This window comes from Felis catus, chromosome E2 (genome assembly GCF_018350175.1).
Source record: "Felis catus isolate Fca126 chromosome E2, F.catus_Fca126_mat1.0, whole genome shotgun sequence".
NCBI lineage: Eukaryota > Metazoa > Chordata > Mammalia > Carnivora > Felidae > Felis > Felis catus.
In genome coordinates, this window is record NC_058382.1 from 17,629,670 (window position 1) to 17,650,747 (window position 21,078).

The 21,078-nt window shown below is 48.7% G+C and overlaps 1 protein-coding gene across 6 annotated transcripts; it reads left to right on the forward strand.

Moving 5' to 3' along the window:
- The first annotated feature begins 1,033 nt into the window (after positions 1-1,033).
- NPHS1 (NPHS1 adhesion molecule, nephrin) lies at positions 1,034-20,080 on the forward strand. 6 transcript variants are annotated; one of them, XM_019818675.3, is made up of 30 exons: positions 1,035-1,664; positions 1,774-1,989; positions 2,073-2,195; positions 2,393-2,521; positions 3,047-3,128; positions 3,506-3,609; positions 3,794-3,921; positions 4,005-4,176; positions 4,360-4,517; positions 4,776-4,920; positions 5,042-5,166; positions 6,371-6,557; positions 6,732-6,861; positions 7,031-7,203; positions 7,637-7,777; positions 7,860-8,000; positions 8,544-8,665; positions 9,653-9,824; positions 9,923-10,079; positions 10,175-10,326; positions 11,733-11,844; positions 11,928-12,109; positions 14,163-14,219; positions 15,922-16,041; positions 16,181-16,205; positions 16,312-16,387; positions 16,554-16,647; positions 16,744-16,856; positions 17,010-17,018; positions 19,111-20,080. In XM_019818675.3, the coding sequence occupies exons 1-30, from the start codon at positions 1,607-1,609 to the stop codon at positions 19,240-19,242; spliced, it is 3,735 nt and encodes a 1,244-aa protein (XP_019674234.3). In that variant the 5' UTR covers positions 1,035-1,606; the 3' UTR covers positions 19,243-20,080. The 6 variants fall into 6 exon arrangements, with proteins under 6 accessions (XP_044902357.1, XP_019674234.3, XP_003997951.3 ...); XM_003997902.5 differs by lacking the exon at positions 17,010-17,018 and having other exon boundaries at positions 1,036-1,664; XM_019818679.3 differs by lacking the exons at positions 1,035-1,664; positions 1,774-1,989 and having other exon boundaries at positions 2,079-2,822; positions 3,469-3,609.
- Positions 20,081-21,078: the final 998 nt, after the last annotated feature.

The following is a 21,078-nucleotide window of genomic DNA, read 5'->3' on the forward strand; positions in this document are numbered from 1 at the left end:
GTGCGCACACTGGGATGGGGAGGGCAGGCCAAGCAGCATATGGTTATAAAATTCAAAGATGTGAGAAACAGGAGGACTCAGAGATGGAGAAACAAATAAAAGAAAGAGGTATAATCAAATATTGACTGAGAACAAATATTTATTGAGTTTCTGGTGCGTGTGAGAGACAGAACACTGGGGGGAGAGTGGGGGATAGAGATGAGAACAAAGAAACACAGAAAAACAGAGACATGTAGAGGCATAAAGAGAGACAGTGACGGAGGTAAAGGTTGACTGAGGTGTAACCACCTTATGGAGAGGGAGGGATGGAGGAAAGGAGGGGGGAGAGAGGTGGGCGAGGAGGGGAAGGGGGAAGAGAGAGGCTGGGGAGAGACAGAGGGAAGCTTCATGAACTAAAACTCACACAGCCAAGGGCTCCCAAGCTGGGCTCGCTCCTATACCCACTCGGCGAGTGTAGTCTTGAGCTCCGCCTTTCACTCCCACCACTCTGACTGCCTTGCACACTTATACCTCAAGTACTCTTTTTTTTTAATTTTTAAAAATGTGTTTATTTATTTTTGAGACAGAGAGAGAGAGTATGAGCAGTAGAGGGGCGGAGAGGGAGACACAGAATCCGAAGCAGGCTCCAGGCTCTGAGCTGTCAGCACAGAGCCCGACACGGGGCTCCAACCCACAAACCGTGAGATCACGACCTGAGCCGAAGTCGGACACTTAACCGACTGAGCCACCCAGGTACCCCATGTACCTCACGTACTCTTGCGTATACCTTCACAGGTCACAATTCACGCTCGCCTCCCCATGCTCACATGCATGCTCATGCACTCACACACACATGCACACACAGATATCTGCACTCCTGCGGTCTGTCAAACACACGCTTGCACGCTCTCCAGCAGAGACCCCTGATGGCAATGGGGGGAATGAGGTCTACTCAGGGAAGGAAGACACTTGCCAAGATCATGTACCAGGGGAGGAGAGAGCTGGGGAGTCCTAGATGACCCAGTTCTCCACCTGGGTCTGACCTGCTCCCCCTTATCCTTGGCCCAAGCCAGGCTCTTGGGGTCATCGGGGCTGGGGAGGCACCGAGGAATATTCCTGGCATGTGCTGACAGGGGATTTCATGCTCTGGCTGGGCTGGGAGGAGCCTGCTGGGCAGAGGCCTGGAACTGGAGGCTCTCGGGAGGGCACCTGGGGGAGGCAGCATTGTGAAGACAACAGTGGCTGGGTCTCTGTCACTGAGGGTCTCTGCCACTGATCACATCAGCCTCATCACTCTCCTGGGCTCCTGAGGCCTGCCGGACTCTGAGCAGCCGTCCTCCCTGAGGGACTGAGTGGTGAGAGGAGAGCAGGGGAGGGGGTGGCAGGAGAGAAGAGACTGAAGAGGAGGAAAAAGAGAGAGAGAGAGGGAGAGAGAGAGAGAGAGAGGGAGAGAGAGACTGGCGGACTGACTCCTGGGAAGAGAGGAAACCAGAGAAAGAGAAGGAGACAAATGGACAAAGAGGGACAATAAGCAAAGCAAGAGACATAGAAGGACCCAGAGAAAGACAGAAACAGAGGCAGCAGGTAGGCAGTGGACACCACAGGAGCCACAGGCAGAGGACCTGGGATGGCCCTGAGGACCCCTGGCAGGGTTCCCCTGCTCCTTCTGGGGCTGCTGACCACAGGTGAGTGGGATCCTGGTCTTGTGACCCAGCACCATGTGGCCCTCATTTCCCACTCATGTTCTCCAGACAGACCCCCTGCCCTCTCCTGCTGACAGCCCTGTGTCCCCAGGCCTGGCCCGTTTGCCACTCCCTGCTTCCACCCCCCGAGGCTTCTGGGCTCTGCCTGAAAACTTGACGGTGGTCGAGGGGGCCACTGCTGAGCTGCGGTGCGGGGTCAGCGCCCCTGGCAGTGCGGTGCAATGGGCCAAAGATGGGCTACTCCTAGGCCCTGATCCTAGGATCCCCAGCTTTCCGAGGTACCGCCTAGAAGGGGACCCCGACAGAGGTAAGCGGTCAGGGCCTAAGACTCTAAGCCACCAGCAGGGGCTGACTGTGGCCCTGACCTGGGACTCTTGGTCTTACCTGCAGGTGAATTCCACCTGCACATTGAAGCATGTGACCTCAGCGACGATGCAGAGTATGAATGTCAGGTCGGCCGCTCAGAGACAGGCCCCGAGCTCGTGTCCCCCAGAGTGATCCTTACCATCCTGGGTATGGGTGAGAGACCCCCAGGACCCTTGAGTCCAGATTTCCAGCCCTCTCCTATCCCAGGGCCCAGGGTTCCAAGGCCCCAGGCCCCAGGCCCCAGGCCCAGGGCGCCGAGGTCATTTCATGAGAATGAGACTGAAAACCCAAATCCTCATACCTTTCTCAGTGGCGGCAGCTCACCTCAGACCCTTTCTCACCAGTGCCCCCCAAGGTGCTTCAGCTGACCCCTGAGGCAGGAAGCACAGTCACATGGGTAGCTGGGCAGGAGTACGTGGTCAGCTGTGTGTCTGGGGATGCAAAGCCAGCACCTGACATCACCTTCATCCAGAGTGAGTGGGTGAACTGGTGGGAACAGTGTAAAGCCTCTGGAGTGGGGCGGGGGTGTGTCCCCGCCCAGTGCCCTCCTAGGGGTCCCAGAAAATAGGACCTTCCTGAGTGATGGGGATGCAGGAGGGGGCTTGGAGAGATGTTGAGGTCAGCGTGAGACCCTGTGAATAGGAGGGAACATCCAGGGAAAGGTACCAGAGTGATTGCAGGACTGCAGTTCTGGAACTCAGGGAAGAGCCCGAGGCTCCAGACAGAGATGTGCGTGTCATCGTTGGTGCAGAAGCAAGAAGCTGGGTGATGGGGGTGAGTGATACAACCCAGCAAGGTGGTGAGGACAGGGGTGAGGCCCAGGACTTGGCCTCAGGGACTCCGGGAGGGCTGAACTTGCGGAGGAACAGAGCTGGTGCTTTTCCTCTGGAACTAGGAGGGAGGGGGCAATATGTGCACCCTAGGATTTCCAGGCCATTCTCTTCAGGATCTACCTTGGGGGGAACCTGGCACCCCTCTAGCCCTCTTGTTACCCCAAGGTGGACAAACAATTTCTGACATCTCTGCTAATGTGAATGTGGGGTCCCAGGAGAAACTCTTCACCACAGAGGCCACAGCCAGGTATGAAAATTGGGATGGCTTCCCTCAGCCTGGCCCCCAAATTTTCCCATGAAAACCCCATATCCCAGGGATTTATGCACAGAGACTAGAGTCAGGTGTGAACATCTGGGACCTAATTCTTTACTCTGACACTTCAAAACATCTTCATGGAAATGAATGCAAATTCCAGAGCATCAAGTACAAGGGCTTTGGTGTGGGCTCCGGGATCCCAGTTTTCACTGCTGACCCCCCAGATGTCTTCCATAGAACTCTAGATCCTAGAGGAAACCAGCAGAGAAACTTAGACCAGATGTGGGAAACTGGGATCCCCACCTCTTCACCCTGACTCCCCAAATTTCAGATGACTCTGACTCCAGAACCCCAACTTCCCACCCCAGGGTGACACCTCAGAGCTCAGATAATGGGAAGCTGCTGGTCTGTGAGGGGTCCAGCCCAGCATTGGACACCCCTATCCGGGTCTCAGTCACCATGAATGTTCTGTGTAAGTAGGGAACTGAGTCAGCTATGGACATTAGGGGTGGGAAGCAGGAATTGGGGGTCCTGGGGAGTTCAGGGATTATGGAAGGTTCAGACTCTCAAGGAGAAACATGGGGGTTCAAGAGGCAGGTTGTGGGTCCTGGAAAGAATGGATGAGCTCCACAGGCCCAATGAGTGCTGCTTCCCAGTCCCCCCAGGACCTCCTGTCATTGAATGGCCAGGCCTGGACGAGGGGCACGTGCGGGCAGGACAGAGCTTGGAGCTGCTGTGTGTGTCCCGAGGGGGAAATCCGCCAGCCACACTGCAGTGGCTGAAGGTGAGGGCAGAGGCAGGCATGGGGGTGGGAGGGTAGGGGGAGGAGCTGGCCCTGAGCTGGCCCAGGTCTGTCTCTGTCTCCAGAATGGCCAGCCCGTGTCCACAGCGTGGGGCACAGAGCATGCTGAGGCAGTGGCCCGAAGCATGCTAGTGATGATTGTGCGACCAGAAGACCACGGGGCGAGGCTCAGCTGTGAGGCCCACAACAGCGTATCGACGGGAATCCAGGAACGTGGGGTCACCCTGCAGGTCACCTGTGAGTCCTGATGCCAGCTGCCCGTCTGTCAGTCTGTGCCCCAGAGAACCATCTGTTTGTGCTCCCAAATCATGCCTGACTGATGCCAAAGACCTTGTCATCTGTCCCCAGTCCCTTATCTGGGCCGGCCTGTGAGGCATCCAGCCTAGTTTAGTGTCTCTCCTCTGTCCATCGTCTCTGCAGTCCCCCCCAGTGCCATTACCATCCTGGGATCTGCGTCCCAGTCTGAGAACAAGAACGTTACACTCTCCTGCATCACCAAGTCCAGTCGCCCACGGGTCCTGTTGCGATGGTGGCTGGGTTGGCGGCAGCTGCTGCCCACAGAAGACATGGTCATGGATGTGAGGCGGTGGCCAGGCTCCCGGGTCTGAGGGAGGAGGGAGCTGAGGGCATGACTCCTGGATCTGGGCGAGGATGGGTCTGGCAGCCTGGATGCCTTGGTCCTTGGGGAGTATGCACTGGGGTCCTGGCCTCCTGGGTCTCAGAGGAGAGGGTGGAGATGCTTTATGTGTCCCTGCTAGGGTCCCAGTTGAGCCCAGCCCTCAGTACCATGGATGGGAGTGATCTCGTTCCCAAGTCTGAAGCTCTCTCCCTGCCAGGGCCTGCATGGTGGCCACATCTCCATGTCCAACTTGACGTTCTTGGTGCGACGGGAGGACAATGGTCTGACCCTCACGTGTGAAGCCTTTAGTGAGGCCTTCACCAAGGAGACCTTCAAGAAGTCACTTATCCTGAATGTGAAATGTGAGCCCCCACCTTTGCCCAGAGGCGCCCCACCCCTTAGAGACCCCTCCCCACCCCCCACCCCCACCCCCGTCAGGCCCAGCCCAGAGAGAAAGGCCATTCTTCCTGGCTCTCCCCACAGATCCTGCCCAGAAGTTGTGGATAGAGGGCCCCCCAGAGGGACAGCGCCTCCGGGCTGGGACTCGGGTGAGGCTGGTGTGTTTGGCCATTGGAGGCAACCCAGACCCATCTCTTACCTGGTTCAAGGTTGGTGCCAAGCAAGGGGTGTGGGGTGGCCAGAAAAGTGGGGGAAAGATGAAGCCCTTTCTTTCCTCCAGAGTCTTGGAAATCTTGGGAAAACTTGAATTTCTTGAAAAATACTGCAGAGTTTGAGTTTTGGTAGGGAACTGGGAAAGACACAAATGCCATTAGAATTAAATGGAATCCTAGGAAAACTCTTGGAATTCTGGGAAAACAGTGAGAATTCTGGGGAAAAAGAGGCATTCTAGATCAGGATAGGGAATTCTAGAGAAAAGGCAATTAATTTCATCAAAAGTAAAGAAAATTCTCATGAAATTTTGGGGCTTCAGATGCAATGGCAGGAATTTTAGAGAAAGACTAAGAATTCCAGGAACAAAGACAATGATAGGGTAAAGGCTGGAAATTTTGGGGAGAGACTAGTTATTCCACAGAACATTTGTAAATCTATTCATATTAATTAATTCGTGGGACTTGGGGGTAAGAAAGTGAAATTCCATTAAAATTAAGAGAAATTCTGACAGAATTCTGAGAAAATCCTGGGAAATTCGGGGGCTAGTGGAAATTTTGGGGGAAAGACTAGAGATTATAGGGATGAAATTTCATGGGAGAGAATTCTGGGAAAATGCCAAGAATTTGGGCATTACACAGGTAAAAGACTATTTTAGGGTAATAAGAGAATATTGGGAAAGGATTCAGAAACCTGTGGAAAGACTATGGAATTAAGAGAACAATCAAAGGAAATCTTTGGGGAAAGTGGGAATGTAAAGAAAAAGAACTAAAGATAGGAAAAAATGAAGAAATTCTGGGAAAGGCTTGGGGATTCCATGGGAGTTTCCAGGCAGGTGTTTGCTAAGCGAAGCTGGGGTGGTTGTTGAGGAGTGGGGCTGAGGGTCGACAGGGGGCGCTAACAACTGCTGGCCTCCAGAGAGCAGAGCAGGCGGGGCGGGGAATGGGGGCGTGGGCCTGGAAGCCAGATCCCACCGCAAAACCGCGGAGCTCTGGGGGCCCAGGGTAAATGGGAGAGACTCCAGGTGGGAGGTGCTCAGTTCCAATCCCCATTCCTCTACCCTAGCTGGGTGCCAGCGGAAGGGGGCGCCTTTTCTTCATCACAGGAAGGCTTTATCTGGACTGGGGGCAGCCAACCCGATGAGGCTCTTTCTGGGGGAAATGGCAGGCCTACGCGGTCCCCCCCGTCAGTCTTTGCCCTCAGGACTCCCGTGCGGTGACCGAACCGCGGCCGCCCCAGGAGCCGCGGCGGGTGCAGCTGGGAAGTCTGGAGAAGTCGGGGAGCACCTTCTCCCGCGAGCTTGTACTGATCACGGGTCCGTCGGACAACCAGGCCAAGTTCACGTGCAAGGCGGGTCAGCTCAGCGCATCCACGCAGCTTGTGGTGCAGTGTGAGGGCGCGCACGGCCGTGGCCTGGGGGAGGGCTTGGTCGCGGCGGGGAACTAAGCCAGAGCCCGGCTGGGGGACAGTGGATGCCAAGAGCCAGGACTTGTGCAGCTGGGCCTGGAGTCTAGGTGAGGCGGAAGCAGGCTCTGAGCCTCGCTTTTCCGACTCATTCTTGAAGTTCCCCCAACAAACGTGACGATCCTGGCCAATGCGTCGGCTCTGCGCCCAGGGGATGCCTTAAACTTGACTTGCGTCAGCGTTAGCAGTAACCCTCCTGTCAATTTGTCATGGGACAAGGAGGGGGAGAGGTGAGAGTGCGAACGGCCCCACCACTCTCTGGTTCTGGTCATGCCTCTTTACCGTCTGAGCTCCCCTCCCCACCCCTGGTGTCCTGCCATGTACCTAGTATGCCTCTGGCTCTGGTTCCATCCCTGAGCTGGCTCTGGCCTGACTCCGCCACCCCTGCCTGGTCCACAGGCTGGAAAGTGTGGCCATACCACCCCGTAGTGCCCCATTCAAAGGATCTGCAGCAGCCAGGAGTGTCCTTCTGAGAATGTCATCCCGTGACCACGGCCACCGAGTGACCTGCCGAGCGCACAGCACTGAGCTGCGGGAAACCATGAGCGCCTTCTACCGCCTCAATGTGCTGTGTATGTGGAACCCTCTGGATTCCCTCCTGATCCTCTACTACTTCGGTCTTCACCTTGACACTGTCCTTTATCTCCAATCTAAAGCTTGAAACTTTCCGGACCTTTATCCTGACCCCCGACTCTACACCAACTCCAATCCTGCCCAACCTCCATTTTGCCTTTGCCCTCTATCCTGACTCCTGACAGTGACCTCCATCCCGAACCCTCTCTCCATCTTCTAACCTGACGCTGGCCTTTATCCTTTTCCTACACTGGATTCTAACCTCTATCCTGAACCTAACCTCTGAGCTCAGCTCTGAACTTGTTACCTTGTCCACAACCTTAAATCTAGTTATGACCTAACTTTAACCCTTATACCGGTACCTGATCTCAAGTCCATCTCGGACCCCAGCCTTAACAACAATCTTGACTCGTGGTGGTGCTCCTTCCACAGACCCTCCAGAGTTCCTGGGGGAGCAGGTGCTTGTGGTGACCGCGGTGGAGCAGGGTGAGGCACTGCTGCCTGTGTCTGTGTCTGCCAACCCTGCCCCGGAGGCCTTCAACTGGACCTTCCGGGGCTACCGCCTCAGCCCAGGTGCGAGGAGTGGGCATAGAGAAGGGTGTAGGTCTCCTGGACATAGAGAAGGGTGCAGGCCCCTCACCCTGACCTTCCCCAGCTGGTGGCCCTCGGCATCGCATCCTGTCCGGTGGAGCTCTGCAGCTATGGAACGTGACCCGTGCTGACGATGGCCTTTATCAGCTGCATTGCCAGAACTCAGAGGGCACCGCCGAAGCGCTAGTGCGGCTGGATGTACACTGTGAGCCCCCTTCATCATCCTAGGAAACTAGAGTGTTCTGGGGGGCCTGCCCTCCATGGTAACCACACCAACTCAGGGAACCTTGCCCACTGTGGAGTCTCCTTATTGTGGAAGCTCCACACACCCAGAGATATTCACCCATCCTGAAAGCTTCCCACTCCGGGAGCCTCTACTGTGATGGAGTCACTCCCACTTTGGGAACCCTGTCCACTAGTGAGACCCTATGTGGAATTTGCTCAGACAGGGGGCCCACCTACATAGGAATTACTCTCATCAGGAAGCCAAGACCGCTGTGGAAGCTCCACTTCCACACAATCCTGGAAGTCTACCAGACCTACTCTTGTCACTACAGAGACACAGTAGAGGGTGGGGAATGTCTCACTAACACTGAGAACTTTACTCCAAGTGCTCTTCATAAAGGGCAGTCTGTATTACACCTGTAACTTTCCTGAACACCTCTAAGACACCTCTCCTACTTGGGACCTTCTCTCACCATCAATTGTGTAGGCCCAAGTGTCTTCCCCAAATCCTTGCCTCCCCCAGATGCCCCCACTATACGAGTTCTCCAGGACCCTACTGAAGTGAATATTGGGGGTTCTGTGGATATAGTCTGCACCGTTGATGCCAATCCCATCCTTCCAGGGATGTTCAACTGGGAGAGGCTGGTAAGGATCCAACCTTTGGTAAATGGAAGTGGGGTCTGGGGATGTGGTTTCTTAACTGTGAATTCCTTGGGAGGAGGGATCACATCTACATGATCCTGTATAATTACATATTTATTGGGACATACTCCAGTGAACTGGAGAACTGGCAGGTGAATGGCAGATGGATGGGTGCATTTGTGGATAGATAACCAAATGAGTGGGTGGGCAGGTAGATGGATATATGGATCAATAGGTAGGTGGATGGATGGATGAATGAATGGATGGATGGATGGACAAATGGACAAGTGAATGAATAGACTGATGATGAATAGATAAGTAGGTAAATGACTGAATGAGAGAAATAAATGGATTAGATTAGAGAGTAAATGGATGGATAAATACACCATCAGTAGAAAGATGTCTGTGAAAATATTATGGATGGATGCATGGATGGATGGGTGCAGAGATCAGTGGAGAGATGAAGAGATAAATAAATAGGTATCTGGATGGACTGATGAACAGTTGCATGTATTTATGGGTATGTGCGCATATGAACAAATAGATGAGGTGGATGGGTGGACAGATGGAAGGGTGGGCAGATGGATAGATAGAAGGAAGATAAATAGCTGGGTGAATGAATGGGCAAATGAATGAATGTATAGGAGAGGTAGATGGATGGACAGATAAATGAATAAATTGATAAATAGGTGCATGGTCAAATAGACAGGTGGATGGGTAGATAAATGGTTCCAAGCATGAATGGTTGGATAAATGGATGGGTGAATAGTTGTCTGGATTGGTGGATGAATGGATGGACCCATGCACAAATGATTGGATAAATGGATAGATAGATGGATGACTGGGGGAATGGATAGGGAATTTTTTCTTTGCTAGATCTGTGGAGGATGATTGTGCCTAGGAGAATAAAGATACAGGAGGCACTCAGTTTGGGGGATAACAGAGCTGGGGTCAGACTTGGGGGCCATCTCCTGTATCTTGTGCCTCAAGGGAGGAGAGGAAGAGGACCACAGCCTGGATGACATGGAGAAGATGTCAAAGGGATCCACAGGACGTCTTCGAATTCACCATGCCAAACTGGACCAGGCTGGTGCTTACCAGTGCATCGTGGACAATGGAGTAGCACCTCCAGCCCGAGGGCTGGTCCGACTTGTTGTCAGATGTGAGTGACACCCAAAATCCTGACTTCAAGGCCTGCCACTAAGCCCACATTTCTCATGTCCTTCCACATACCTTATGTTGACCAACAACCCCTCCTAGTTGCCCCCCAGGTGGAGCACCCCACTCCCCTAACTAAGGTGGCGGCAGCTGGAGATAGCACCAGTTCTGCCACCCTCCACTGTCGTGCCCGAGGTGTCCCTAACATCGTCTTCACTTGGACCAAAAATGGAGTCGCTCTGGATCTCCAGGATCCCAGGTGAGTCAAGGCCTAGCCATGTAGCACCCTAGTCCCAACTTTGGTCCCCCAACCCTAGTTACTTTCCCTGAGTCCCTGCCACACCTCTTCTCCAGATACACGGAACACACATACCACCAGGGTATGGTCCACAGCAGTCTCCTGACTATTGCCAATGTGTCTGCGGCCCAGGATTATGCCCTGTTCACGTGCACAGCCACCAACCCCCTTGGCTCAGACCGCACCAACATTCAACTCGTCAGCATCAGTATGGTGGGAGTGGGGTGTGAGGGTGTTGGGAGGGTGCTCCCTGGGTCAGTCCCCAAGTCTCTGGTTGGCCCAGAATGGCAGTGTTCTCCAAACCTGAGAGGTGTTTATGAGTGAGGATGGAGTTTCTGCCTGCCCTGAAAATCCTAATAGATTCTGGATCTTTAGGAAAACTCATAGCAAAGAAAAAAAAAGGCAGTGGGTGGGTGAGGGATAATTTATTGGCCCAAGTAACCGAAAAGTAGATCATTAGGAGTTGCTAGATCTAGGTTCACTGCCATCCAGAACTCTCTGTCTCTCAGGTCTGCTTTTCTGTGTTGGCTTTATTCTAAGGCTCCTCATGGAGGGCTGTTAGACTTCCCAGGGGACATAGAATTTTTTCTTTTCCTAACAGTGGTATGAAAGTACTAGAGTTAAGACTCATTGGCTCTACTCAGCTCCCATCCCACCCCTGAACAAACCCTGTGGTCAGGGAAGGTGACATTCTGGTTTGTTTGGCCTGGACACAAATCTATCCTACAAGGGAGTGGAGTCACTTCCATCAGAAGCATGTGGCCTAAGAATGTGGGCTAGTGGTTTTACAAAGGATACTCAGGATTTTGTAACCAGAAGAAATGAGGAATGGATGTGAAATAGACACCAAAAAATCCACACAAGGAATGTATGTCATGTACAGACAATACTCATTACTTGTCAAGTCTGTATTTGTAAATTTGCCTACTTGCTAAAGTTTATTTGTAACCTCAAAATCAACACACATGCTGCTTTCTTGGTCACTCGGGGACATGTCCAGAGCAGGCAAAAAAATTGAGTTGCCCAGTGAGGACATTCTCAGCTGAGGTAGAATAAGGTGACACTCTGCCTTCTTGTTCCAGCTTTCATCCTGTAACGAAGTGTCTTCTTTGTGGCCCTATCTGGTGCCACATTTTTTTTTTTTGCACTTTTGTGCTTTTTGTTAGTGATCTTGCTATTTAAAATGGCCTCTAGGCACAGTCCTGAATTGCTATCTACTGTTCCTAAACATATGGAGAAAACACTTCTCTTGGATAGGCTTCCTTCAAACATCAATTATGACATTGTTGGCCGTGAGTTCAATGTTAATGAGTCGATCAATAAGATATATTAAATAAGGTGTCTTTAGACAGAAGCACACACAAAACAAGATCATGTATTGACTGGTTGATGAAAATGTGACTGCAGGCTCACAGGGGTCTGACTCTGCATTTCTCCCAGAAGCAATGATTTGATATTCTGTAATTCAGTGGTCATAGCAACTTTATAGAACATAACCACTACTAATAACAAGAATCAACTGTATATTTAAAATCATTCTTAGAAAAATCTGGAAGGAATCTTGCAGAACCCTTTTGTATCCTCTGACTATTTCCCTCATCCTTTTCCTCAAAGGCCGCCCAGATCCCCCAACAGGATTAAAGGTCATGAGCATGACCCCATACTCAATGGGGTTGGAATGGAAGCCTGGCTTTGATGGGGGTTTGCCACAGAGGTTCCAAATCAGGTGGGTTCCTGTCAAGGCAGGAAGGGATGGCAGCCAGCAGGGCTGGGGCACCTCCCTCAATGACTGCCCTTCCTCTCATGCAGGTATGAGGCTCTGGGGACTCCAGGGTTCCTCTACATGGATGTCCTACCACCTCAGGCCACCACCTTTACACTGACTGGGCTGCAGCCCTCTACACGATACAGGGTCTGGCTGCTGGCCAGCAATGCCCTGGGGGACAGCGGACTAATGGACAAGGGGTCCCAGATCTCTGTCACCACCCCAGGTGGGAAAAGACAGTCTTGAGCAGGTTTTAGACTTCCTCAGGGGACTTGTAGGATGGTATAGTGAAGTAGATACTATTATTCCCTTTTTATAGATGGAGAAACTGAGGACTAGAGAGGTTAAGCAAACTGTTGAAGCTCACACAGCTAGAAGGAGGTAGAGATGAGATTGGAACTCAGGAAGATGAACTCCAGGAAGTGGTTTTTAGCCACTAAACTATACTGTCTGAATGTGATTAATGACACAAGGGAAATTAGAAGAAAGTTTGAATTGAATGAAAATGAAAACATGGAAATTGTGGGCTGCAGCTAAAGCAGTGCTTAGCAGGAAATTTGTAACATTGAGTGCTCATTTAGATTTTTAAAAAGGCTTCAAATTGATGCTTAGTTTCTATCTTAAGAAATTAGAAAAAGAAGGGCAAATTAAACCTAAAGGAAACAGGAAGAAAATAATAAAGGTAAGAGCAAAAATCGATGGACTAGAAAACAGAAAAACAATAGAAAAAAATCAATGAAGCCAAAAGCTGCTGCTTTGAAAAGATCAATAACCTTTATAAAGCTAATCAAGGCAGGGGCGACTGGGTGGTTCAGTTGGTTTAAGCGTCTGACTCTTGGTTTCAGCTCAGGTCATGATCTCACTGTTCGGTTCATGAGTTCGAGCCCCATGTCAGTCTCGGTGCTGACAGTGAGCTCAGAGCCTGCTCGGGATTCTGTGTCTCCCTCTCTCTCTGCCCCTCCCCCACTCATGCTGTCTCTGTCTCTCTCAAAAATAAACTTTAAAAAAAAGAACAAAAAAACCCCAACAAAAATCAAGGCAAAAAAGAGGGAAGACGCAACCTCACCATTATCAGGAATGAGAGAGGACATTACTACTAATCTACAGATATTAAGGACAAGTTAGGGAATGTTATGGACAACTTTATGCCAATAAATTCAGCAACTTTGACGAAAGGGGCAAATTCTTTACTATGACTAATGAGAAGAACGTTTTGACTCTGACAGGCACTGTAGTGTGGTGGTTAATCACACAGAGCCTGGTTCAGACAAGCCTGGATTCAGGTCTCAGCCCTGCCATTTCCTAGTTGTGAGACCTTGGGCAAATTACTTAACATTTTTGAGCCTCAGTTTCTAAAAATAAGGTATCTCAGATCTCTGTGCCTATTTCTGAAAGTAAGGTGTCTCTCAGACAGTGTGAGGATTAAATAATATGTCTAAAGTGCTTAAAACATGGACCCATACAAAGTAAATGCTATGTAAATGCCGATTCAAAGAAATGCACCCCCCTCCCGCCCCCGCTCAACTTCTGTTTACACTGCCCCATGAAAACTCACTCTTTCTGTCTTTTCCTTCCTGACAGAGCAGTCTTTTTCCTCATGGAAGTAAAGAGTTCTTCCCATTCCTCCTCTTTCTTTCCCCCAGTGGAGTCTTCTCTTTAGGTACTAAAGCATAAAGTACCACATTCACTTCACTTGCTCTACAACTGATGCCTCTATGAAGACATTCTGAGAGGGGCACCTGGGTGGCTCAGTCAGTTGAGTGTCCAACTCTTGATTTCGGCTCAGGTCATGATCCCAGGGTTCTGGGATTGAGCCTTGAGTCTCCTCTACACTGAACATGGGGCCTGCTTGAGATTCTCTCTCTGTCTCTCTGTCTCTGTCTCTCTCTCTTCCTCTGTCCCTCTCCCTGACTTGTGTTCTCTCTCTAAAATAAAATAAAATAAAATAAAATATAAAAAAAAGACATTCCGAGAGCCCAGCATCGTTTTTGATTAACTCCCCAAAACTGATAATTCAGGTTAAAAGGACATTCCATAGCATAAAGCACTCATCAATAATAATAATTAGTAGTAGTAGTAGTATTAGAGAGTGGCTATTAATAGTATTGCCATTACCATCAGGATTTGCAGATGTCTTTGAAATATTCCCAAAGAAGACAAAAATCCGTTCCTCAAAATGTGTTGAAAAGTTTAATAGGAAACTAAGAAATACTTAAGGCTTATCCCAGATTCTTGGTGTTAATTCACAATCTCTATATCCACCCCCCCTCCCCCCCCAGGTCTAGACCAGCCTTCTGGAGAACCTGACTATCAACTGCCCACAGAGCAGCCTACAAGTAAGTTTTCAATCAGCTGAGTATCCCTCCCTCCCCTGAGAATAGAACCTTCTGGTTTCTAGCTCCGCCTGCTCTGTTTTGTGGCCACAGCCCCTTAAGACTTAGCTCTGTCCCTCACCCACATCCTCAGCTCTTTCTCTTGTCTGGATGTGATACATTTTCTCTCTGCCTAATTCAGTTTAATTCTGAAAGAATTAGCTGGTTCTCTGCCCTGTGCAGAGCCTGTATCAGTTAGCGTTTGAGGCAAAATAAAGCGCTTCAAACACGGGTACTTAGAGTTACAACCATTGTTTTTCTTGATTCTATGAGTGACCCAATACTTCTGTTCTGGGCCACAGGCAGCTGGAGGCTCAGCTGGGACTAGTCGATCTAGAATGGCCTCCTCCTCACACATCTGACAATCTGGCTCTTGGTTGGGACAATGGAAGTAACTGGGCCACATGTCTCTTCTTGGCTTGCTCACATGGAGGTGGTCACAGGAGTCTCAAGAACAGCGGGACAGGACAAGCACTTTCAAGCTTCTGATTCTGTCATATTTGCTATTGCCTCATGGGCTGAAGCAAGTGACGTGGCTCAACTCAGAGTCAGTGTGGAAGGGGACTACTCAAGAGTGTGGTTATAGGGACAGAATTATGACCATTTTGCAAACAGTTCCCTTTCAAAGTCTGAGAAGAAGGTTGCAAGTGACATAAATTCACCTGTGTGGGCAGTAAAAAGAAATGCTTGGCTTGTGAAATTGAAAACTCCAATACGTGCTCACAACATTCACCAAGGATCTATTTCTCAATCCCTCTCAACTTTGCCTTTGTCTTTTATAGCTTCCTTCTCAGGTTCTTTCATCAAGAGAGCAAAGAATTAACACCGCCCCCCCCCCCACACACACACATACTTCTAGCTCTGTTCTCCTTCTTAGCAGCCAGCAGAGGAGTGTTCTAATTATTCTGGCAAAAATCCACCTTGGGTAAAATGCTGGATTGGTCTGAACTGATCACTGTGGAAAGAGGGATGGGTGCTCCTGTCGGCCAGGGTGGGCCATTGTGTCCTCCATGGAAGTCTGCAGAAACATACAGCCTGAGAGTGAGGGATGGTTATTTCCTTGAAGGAAATTAGTGCTGTCAGCAGAAGATGGGGAGATGGATGCTGAGCAGACGTCTACTTAGAGGGATTTAGTCTTGCCCTTAGGGATATAGCAGGGATTCCGATATTATCTGGAATGGAAGCTTGTGCAAAGAGGAAGTCATTTGAGAAGAAAATAAGTTGAGAAGAAAAGCCATTTAAGGACAGACATTTGACTATTCCAAATAGTCACACTTACAGGTGTGGCTTTGCCTCGGTGATTCTGGAAATAACCAGTGGTTAATTTGTGTGGCCAGAGGGTCCAACGCCAGGGTCTATGGTTGGTGGGCAAGGCTTGATACCTTGGGAGAGGCCTTGAATGCCCAGCTAAGGAGCTGAAGCTCCCCCCTGAATCCACACGTGGGGCTCAGACAGAAGTAGGACCCACTGTTAGTGGCTTGACTTGAGAAAGTAGCCACCTGCCCTGGGGTGGAAAGAAGGAATGGACATGGAAATCCCTGCCCATCTGCTTTTCCGACCTGGGAAGAGACCTTTGCTTAATCAGAAATGAGCATTGTCAGAGGATGTTGCTCTGGGCCTACAGCCAGTTGTTTTGGGTTCATTGAGGGGTACCTTCTGCCCCCAGGACCCTCGGGGCTGCCCCTGATGCCTGTGCTGTTTGCTGCTGGGGGTCTTTTGCTGCTTTCTAACATCTCCTGTGTTGGGGGATTCCTCTGGCAGCGGAGACTGAGGCGTCTTGCTGAAGGTGAGGAGAGACCCTCTTCCCCTGCGGGGATGGAGGCCCAAGGGTGACATGAAGCCCTGAGCTTCATATTGAAAGTCTCTCAGGGCCTGGCTGGCCAGAGGAGGGGTGTCTCTGATCCCTTTTTCCCTGCTTCCCTCAGGCATCTCAGAAAAGACAGAGGCAGGGTAAGTGGGAATATTTTTCTGTAAGAAAGATTCTGAGGGAGGGGTTTTGGGGATGAGAGGTGTCAGAATCAACACCCAACTGCCCTCCATACCTCTATCCTGGAAGATCGGAGGAAGACCGAGTCAGGAATGAATATGAGGACAGCCAGTGGACTGGAGGCCAGGATACTCAAAGCTCCATGGTGAGTGGGGGTGCTTCCAAATGCCCTAATAGTGAACTGGCAGACTAAAAGCCTGTCATTAGCTTTGGGTTTATCATTGTCCTTTCTGGGAGCTATGGAATCAGAGGATAGAAAATATTTTATCTGTTGTTTTTTTTTTCGGGGCATGGGTGGGCATTATTGACAGGTTAGCACAACAGATGTAGAGCCATATTACCACTCCATGAAGGACTTCAGCCCCCAGCTACCACCAACACTGGAGGAGGTGTCTTATCCCCGAGGTGAGTCATGACCACATCAGAACTCCCCCTGCTCATAGATACCCTTGACATCTGGATGGGTGCCCTGATCATCCCTTCCTTTCACTCCAACTCCAGGTCTCACACATCTTGAGGAGGATATGGCTTTTCCTGGACACCTGTATGATGAAGTGGAAAGACTGAATGACCCATCTGGGGCCTGGGGACCCCTGTATGATGAAGTACCAATGGTGAGGAGATTTGTATCAGCATAAGTCTTTTCTGGCTCATGCCAGAAACCCACCTCCTACTGCTCATATTGGTGAGGGTAAGCTAGACACCATAGCAAAAAGTCCTGGCTACAATCCAGTGGTCTAAAGATTGCCTATTTCTTTCTCACATAGCAATCAGAGGTGAGTGACCTTGTTGCACATGGTTATTCCAGAATTCAAGTTCTTTCCATTGTGTTCCTCTGCTATCTGTGAGTACATTGTTCAAATTTGCATGGATAGGCCAGTCCACTGGGGGTTTCAACTGGTGGGATAGGGAAAAATAGAGTGTGGTGGAGGCACAACCCTGCCTTATGGCCCAGGCCCAGAAATGGTACACTCTATTCATTCCCCAGTGAGAACACAGTCACATGGCCACACCTAACTGTAAAGGAGACTGAGAAATACAGTCCAGTTTGGAGATATATGCCTCACTATAGTTCTATTATTGTGGAAGAAGGAATCTATGCATTCTGTTGGATAATTAGCCTTCTCCAATACACTGGTTAAGTAGAGAGACATAGAGAAATATTTTTTTGGCCCATTCAATTGAAAAGTCAAGGGAAACCCAGAATTTCCTCCCTAGAAATGTCCCTAGAAAATTCAGGTTTGTATCCTATTAGATTGGAAATCCTCAGAAAAAGAGAATGTCTTTTTTCCAATAGTCCTGAAGCACCAGTGCTGACACTTTATTAGTCTAGCTTTGGTCACATACTTATTGCTGAAACACTGAGGCAGGGGAAGGACTATGCTAAGACAGGTCTGGATCGGTGTCCAGCCATGGCATCAGGGATTAGTGGCCAGTTTCACTCAATCCACCAGCCCGAATGGGAGAGGAACAGAGAGCCCAGAGGGAAGTGAAGATGGTGGCTGGGCAGGCAAGAACAACAGACACTTTTGACCGTCAACTACCCCCACCTACTGCCCCACAGTAAGGGAGATGGGTCAGAACCCTTGCCTTTCTGTGTGGCCTTGGCTAATGCTCTGGCACCTCTGGGCCAAGGATTTCCCTCTGTAACTTTGTCCCAGAGAGGGCACTGTTCTCACCAGCGTGGAAATAGCAGGGCATTAAAATGCTGTCCGTGGTGCTGAACCATATGTGCCCTCTAAAGCAGAGATGCAGTCTGCACTCTTTCTGTAAGGGTCCAGATAATAAATATTTTGGGCTGTGCAGGACATGCTGTCCTTTCCAAAACCACTCAGCCCTGCAGCTGTACTATAAAAGCGCCCATAGACAATATATAAATGAACAAATGTGGCTAAGTTCCAATAAAACTTCCTTTTTGGACACTGAAATTTGAATTTCATATAATTTTAATATGTCATAAATATTCTTATTTTGATATTTTCCCATCAATTAAAATATGTAAAACCATTCTTAGCCCCTCAGCAGTACAAAAACAGGCAGCAGACCATATTTGTCCCATGGACAAATCTGCTCTAAAGTTTGCCAAGCTAAAACAACCATTTTCTCCCAATTCTAGGGCAAAGCACATGTACAGTAAGGATCCTTCTACATGGTCTTCTATTTTGATGAAAATTTGGAAATTTATAGGACTAACAGAATCACAACTCACATTCTACAATTCCTGATATCATGCTTTTTTGTTTCTATTTTATTTTTTAAAAGATTTTATTTTTCTTTATTTCTTTCATTTTTTTATTTTTGAGAGAGAGAGAGCATGCGTGTGTGTACACATATGAGTTGTGGAAGGGCAGAGAGACAAAGAGGGAGAGAGAGAATCCCAAGCAGACTCTGCACTCTCAGCACGGAGCCCAACATGGGGCCTGATCTCATGAACCCGTGAGATCATGACCTGAGCCAAAACCAAGAGTCAGATGCTTAACCAACTGAGCCACCCAGGCACCCCTTAAAGATCTTATTTTTAAGTTATCTCTATACCCAAAGTGGGGCTTGAACTCACAACCCCAGAGATCAACAGTCACATGCTCTACTGACTAAACCAGCCAGGCACCCCTCCTGCATTTTTTAAAGTTTCATATTTCTGACATTTACATTATTTTTCTGAAAAAAATCATGAGATATCTTGGACTTGAGGCTCATGGAGGCTCATTATAATCACTCTCTTCTTGTATATGTTGGATTCCCTCCCATAATTAGAAACTAAAACATTTTTTTCTGGGAATTTGAGTAGGAGTGTGTATCCCTCCTAGAGCTGCAATGGTGACCCACAGGGCATCTCTCTATGGTTCTAACTCCAACTTTGTTTGTCAGGGCCTCTGTGATCCCTGCTGGCCTGAGGAGACATATGAAGATACAAGAGGAATCTATGATCAGGTGGCAGGAGACTTTGACCCGATGGAAACTGATTCTCTACCTTTTGAGCTGAGGGGACATCTGGTGTGAGAGCCTTCTCAACACCCTTCTCCTACACCTGCAGGACATAATATACAAATGGTCCTTTTTATTCCAATATGGGCTGAGCTTATTAAGTGAGCTCCATAAGACACAAAGGGACTGGACTATTTTGGGGAAAGGTGTGTGTAAGTGACAGGAGATGATTCAAGCTGGTGCCAAAAAGGCTTGTATAAATAAAGTTCCTCCTGGAGCCAGCTTTGGAAACTAAACTTCTCCAAAGGGGAACAGTAAATTACAAAAGACATCTCAATAATGAAAAAGCTATTCCAGGGTCTTTATACTTTTTCAAGTAAAATTTTCAGAAGTTGGAAATGACATATTAAAAATAGTTCATTTTGAAGTCAGCTACACCCAAAATAGCTAATAATAAGTGGAATTTATGGACTATTGTTATGTCCTACAATATTATTTTCCACAAGTATCTAAAACATGATGTATAGACTATGACACACAGGTAAACATAAATAGACTCTATAGAAAATAAAAAGACGATAAAAGAAGATAGACACAAAATAATATATGTTATATGATTTCACTTACAGAAATTCTAAAACAGGCAAAGCTAATTTAAGGTGAGAGAACAGATCAGTGCTTTCCTGGAGCCCGAGAAGGGAATTGACTGCAAAAGGGCACAGGGGAACTTCTAGGGGATTATGGAAATGTTCTATATCATTATTGTGGTGGTGGTGGTTACATGCATATATAGATTTGTCAAAACTCATTGAACTGTACACTTATGATGGGTGCATTTTATGGTACATAAATGATATCTCAATGAAGGTGATTTGTAAAACAGTCTTCACAATAAAGCAGCCCAGCAAGAGAATTCTTATTGTTTATATTGAATAGCAGAAAAACTGAGAAGGCTGCCTATTTTCATGGAGAACTGACTATAGTTAAATATAATCTTTATTTAAGCCTCCACATTCACTTGATTATCATATTACCAAAACTGTAGGCTCAAATGCTCATCCATATATTATATTTTATCAGTGCAGACTTTATCATAAGCTTTTATACCACAGCACTTGAATTCATAAACACCTTAGGGTCCAAATGATTCGCCTTTTAATTAAAAGATGATTCCTTTCCCTAAAAGTAGAATTTTTCTTTTTAAAAAAATTTTTTTAACGTTTATTCATTTTTGAGACAGAGACAGAGCATGAATGGGGGAAGGTCAGAGAGAGAGGGAGACACAGAATCTGAAACAGGCTCCAGGCTCTGAGCTGTCAGCACAGAGCCCGACGCGGGGCTCCAACTCACGAACCGCGAGATCATGACCTGAGCTGAAGTCGACGCCCAACCGACTGAGCCACCCAGGCGCCCCTAGAATTTTTTCTAATTGTGTATTTTTGTTTGTCAAAGAAGAAACTTACAACATTCTGTTTCCACACTGGCTAAGCAGGAAAAGTGAATTTATTGACTGTTCCAGCTGACAATCCCAGGGGAGTGATGGCTTCCAGCACTGCTGGATACAGTATTGAAACAAAGCCATGAAGGGCCTAGCTCTCTGTGTCGTTTGGCTCTGCTTTTCTCTGTGTTGATTTCATCCTCCTCTTCATTTAAGAAAGAAAGATGACCACTTACAGTTCTAGGCTGGCATTCCACAAGCTCAGCAGCCACAGTGCCTCAAAGCTGATAGTTCTAGAAAGTGCTGGGGCTGTTTTTCCTCAGCCCATCTTGAGTTTTAATCCCTGAACCAATCATTGTGGCCAGGTTAGAGAATATGCTGATAATCCTGGTCCTGGGTTGCTGAGCACCACTTGAACCACTTGGGTAACTCCCTCCAAAGCAACTCCATGCTGTGGTTGGGTCTCTTCATGC

What these genes read in the sequence shown, in the direction of transcription:
- NPHS1 (XM_019818675.3), top strand. Translation starts at nt 1,607, where the DNA reads ATGGCCCTGAGGACCCCTGGCAGGGTTCCCCTGCTCCTTCTGGGGCTG. An exon ending in GGTCCGACTTGTTGTCAGAT is followed by an intron (nt 9,825 to 9,922) that starts GTGAGTGACACC and finishes AACCCCTCCTAG; the next exon opens with TTGCCCCCCAGGTGGAGCAC. An exon ending in TCAGAAAAGACAGAGGCAGG is followed by an intron (nt 16,206 to 16,311) that starts GTAAGTGGGAAT and finishes CTATCCTGGAAG; the next exon opens with ATCGGAGGAAGACCGAGTCA.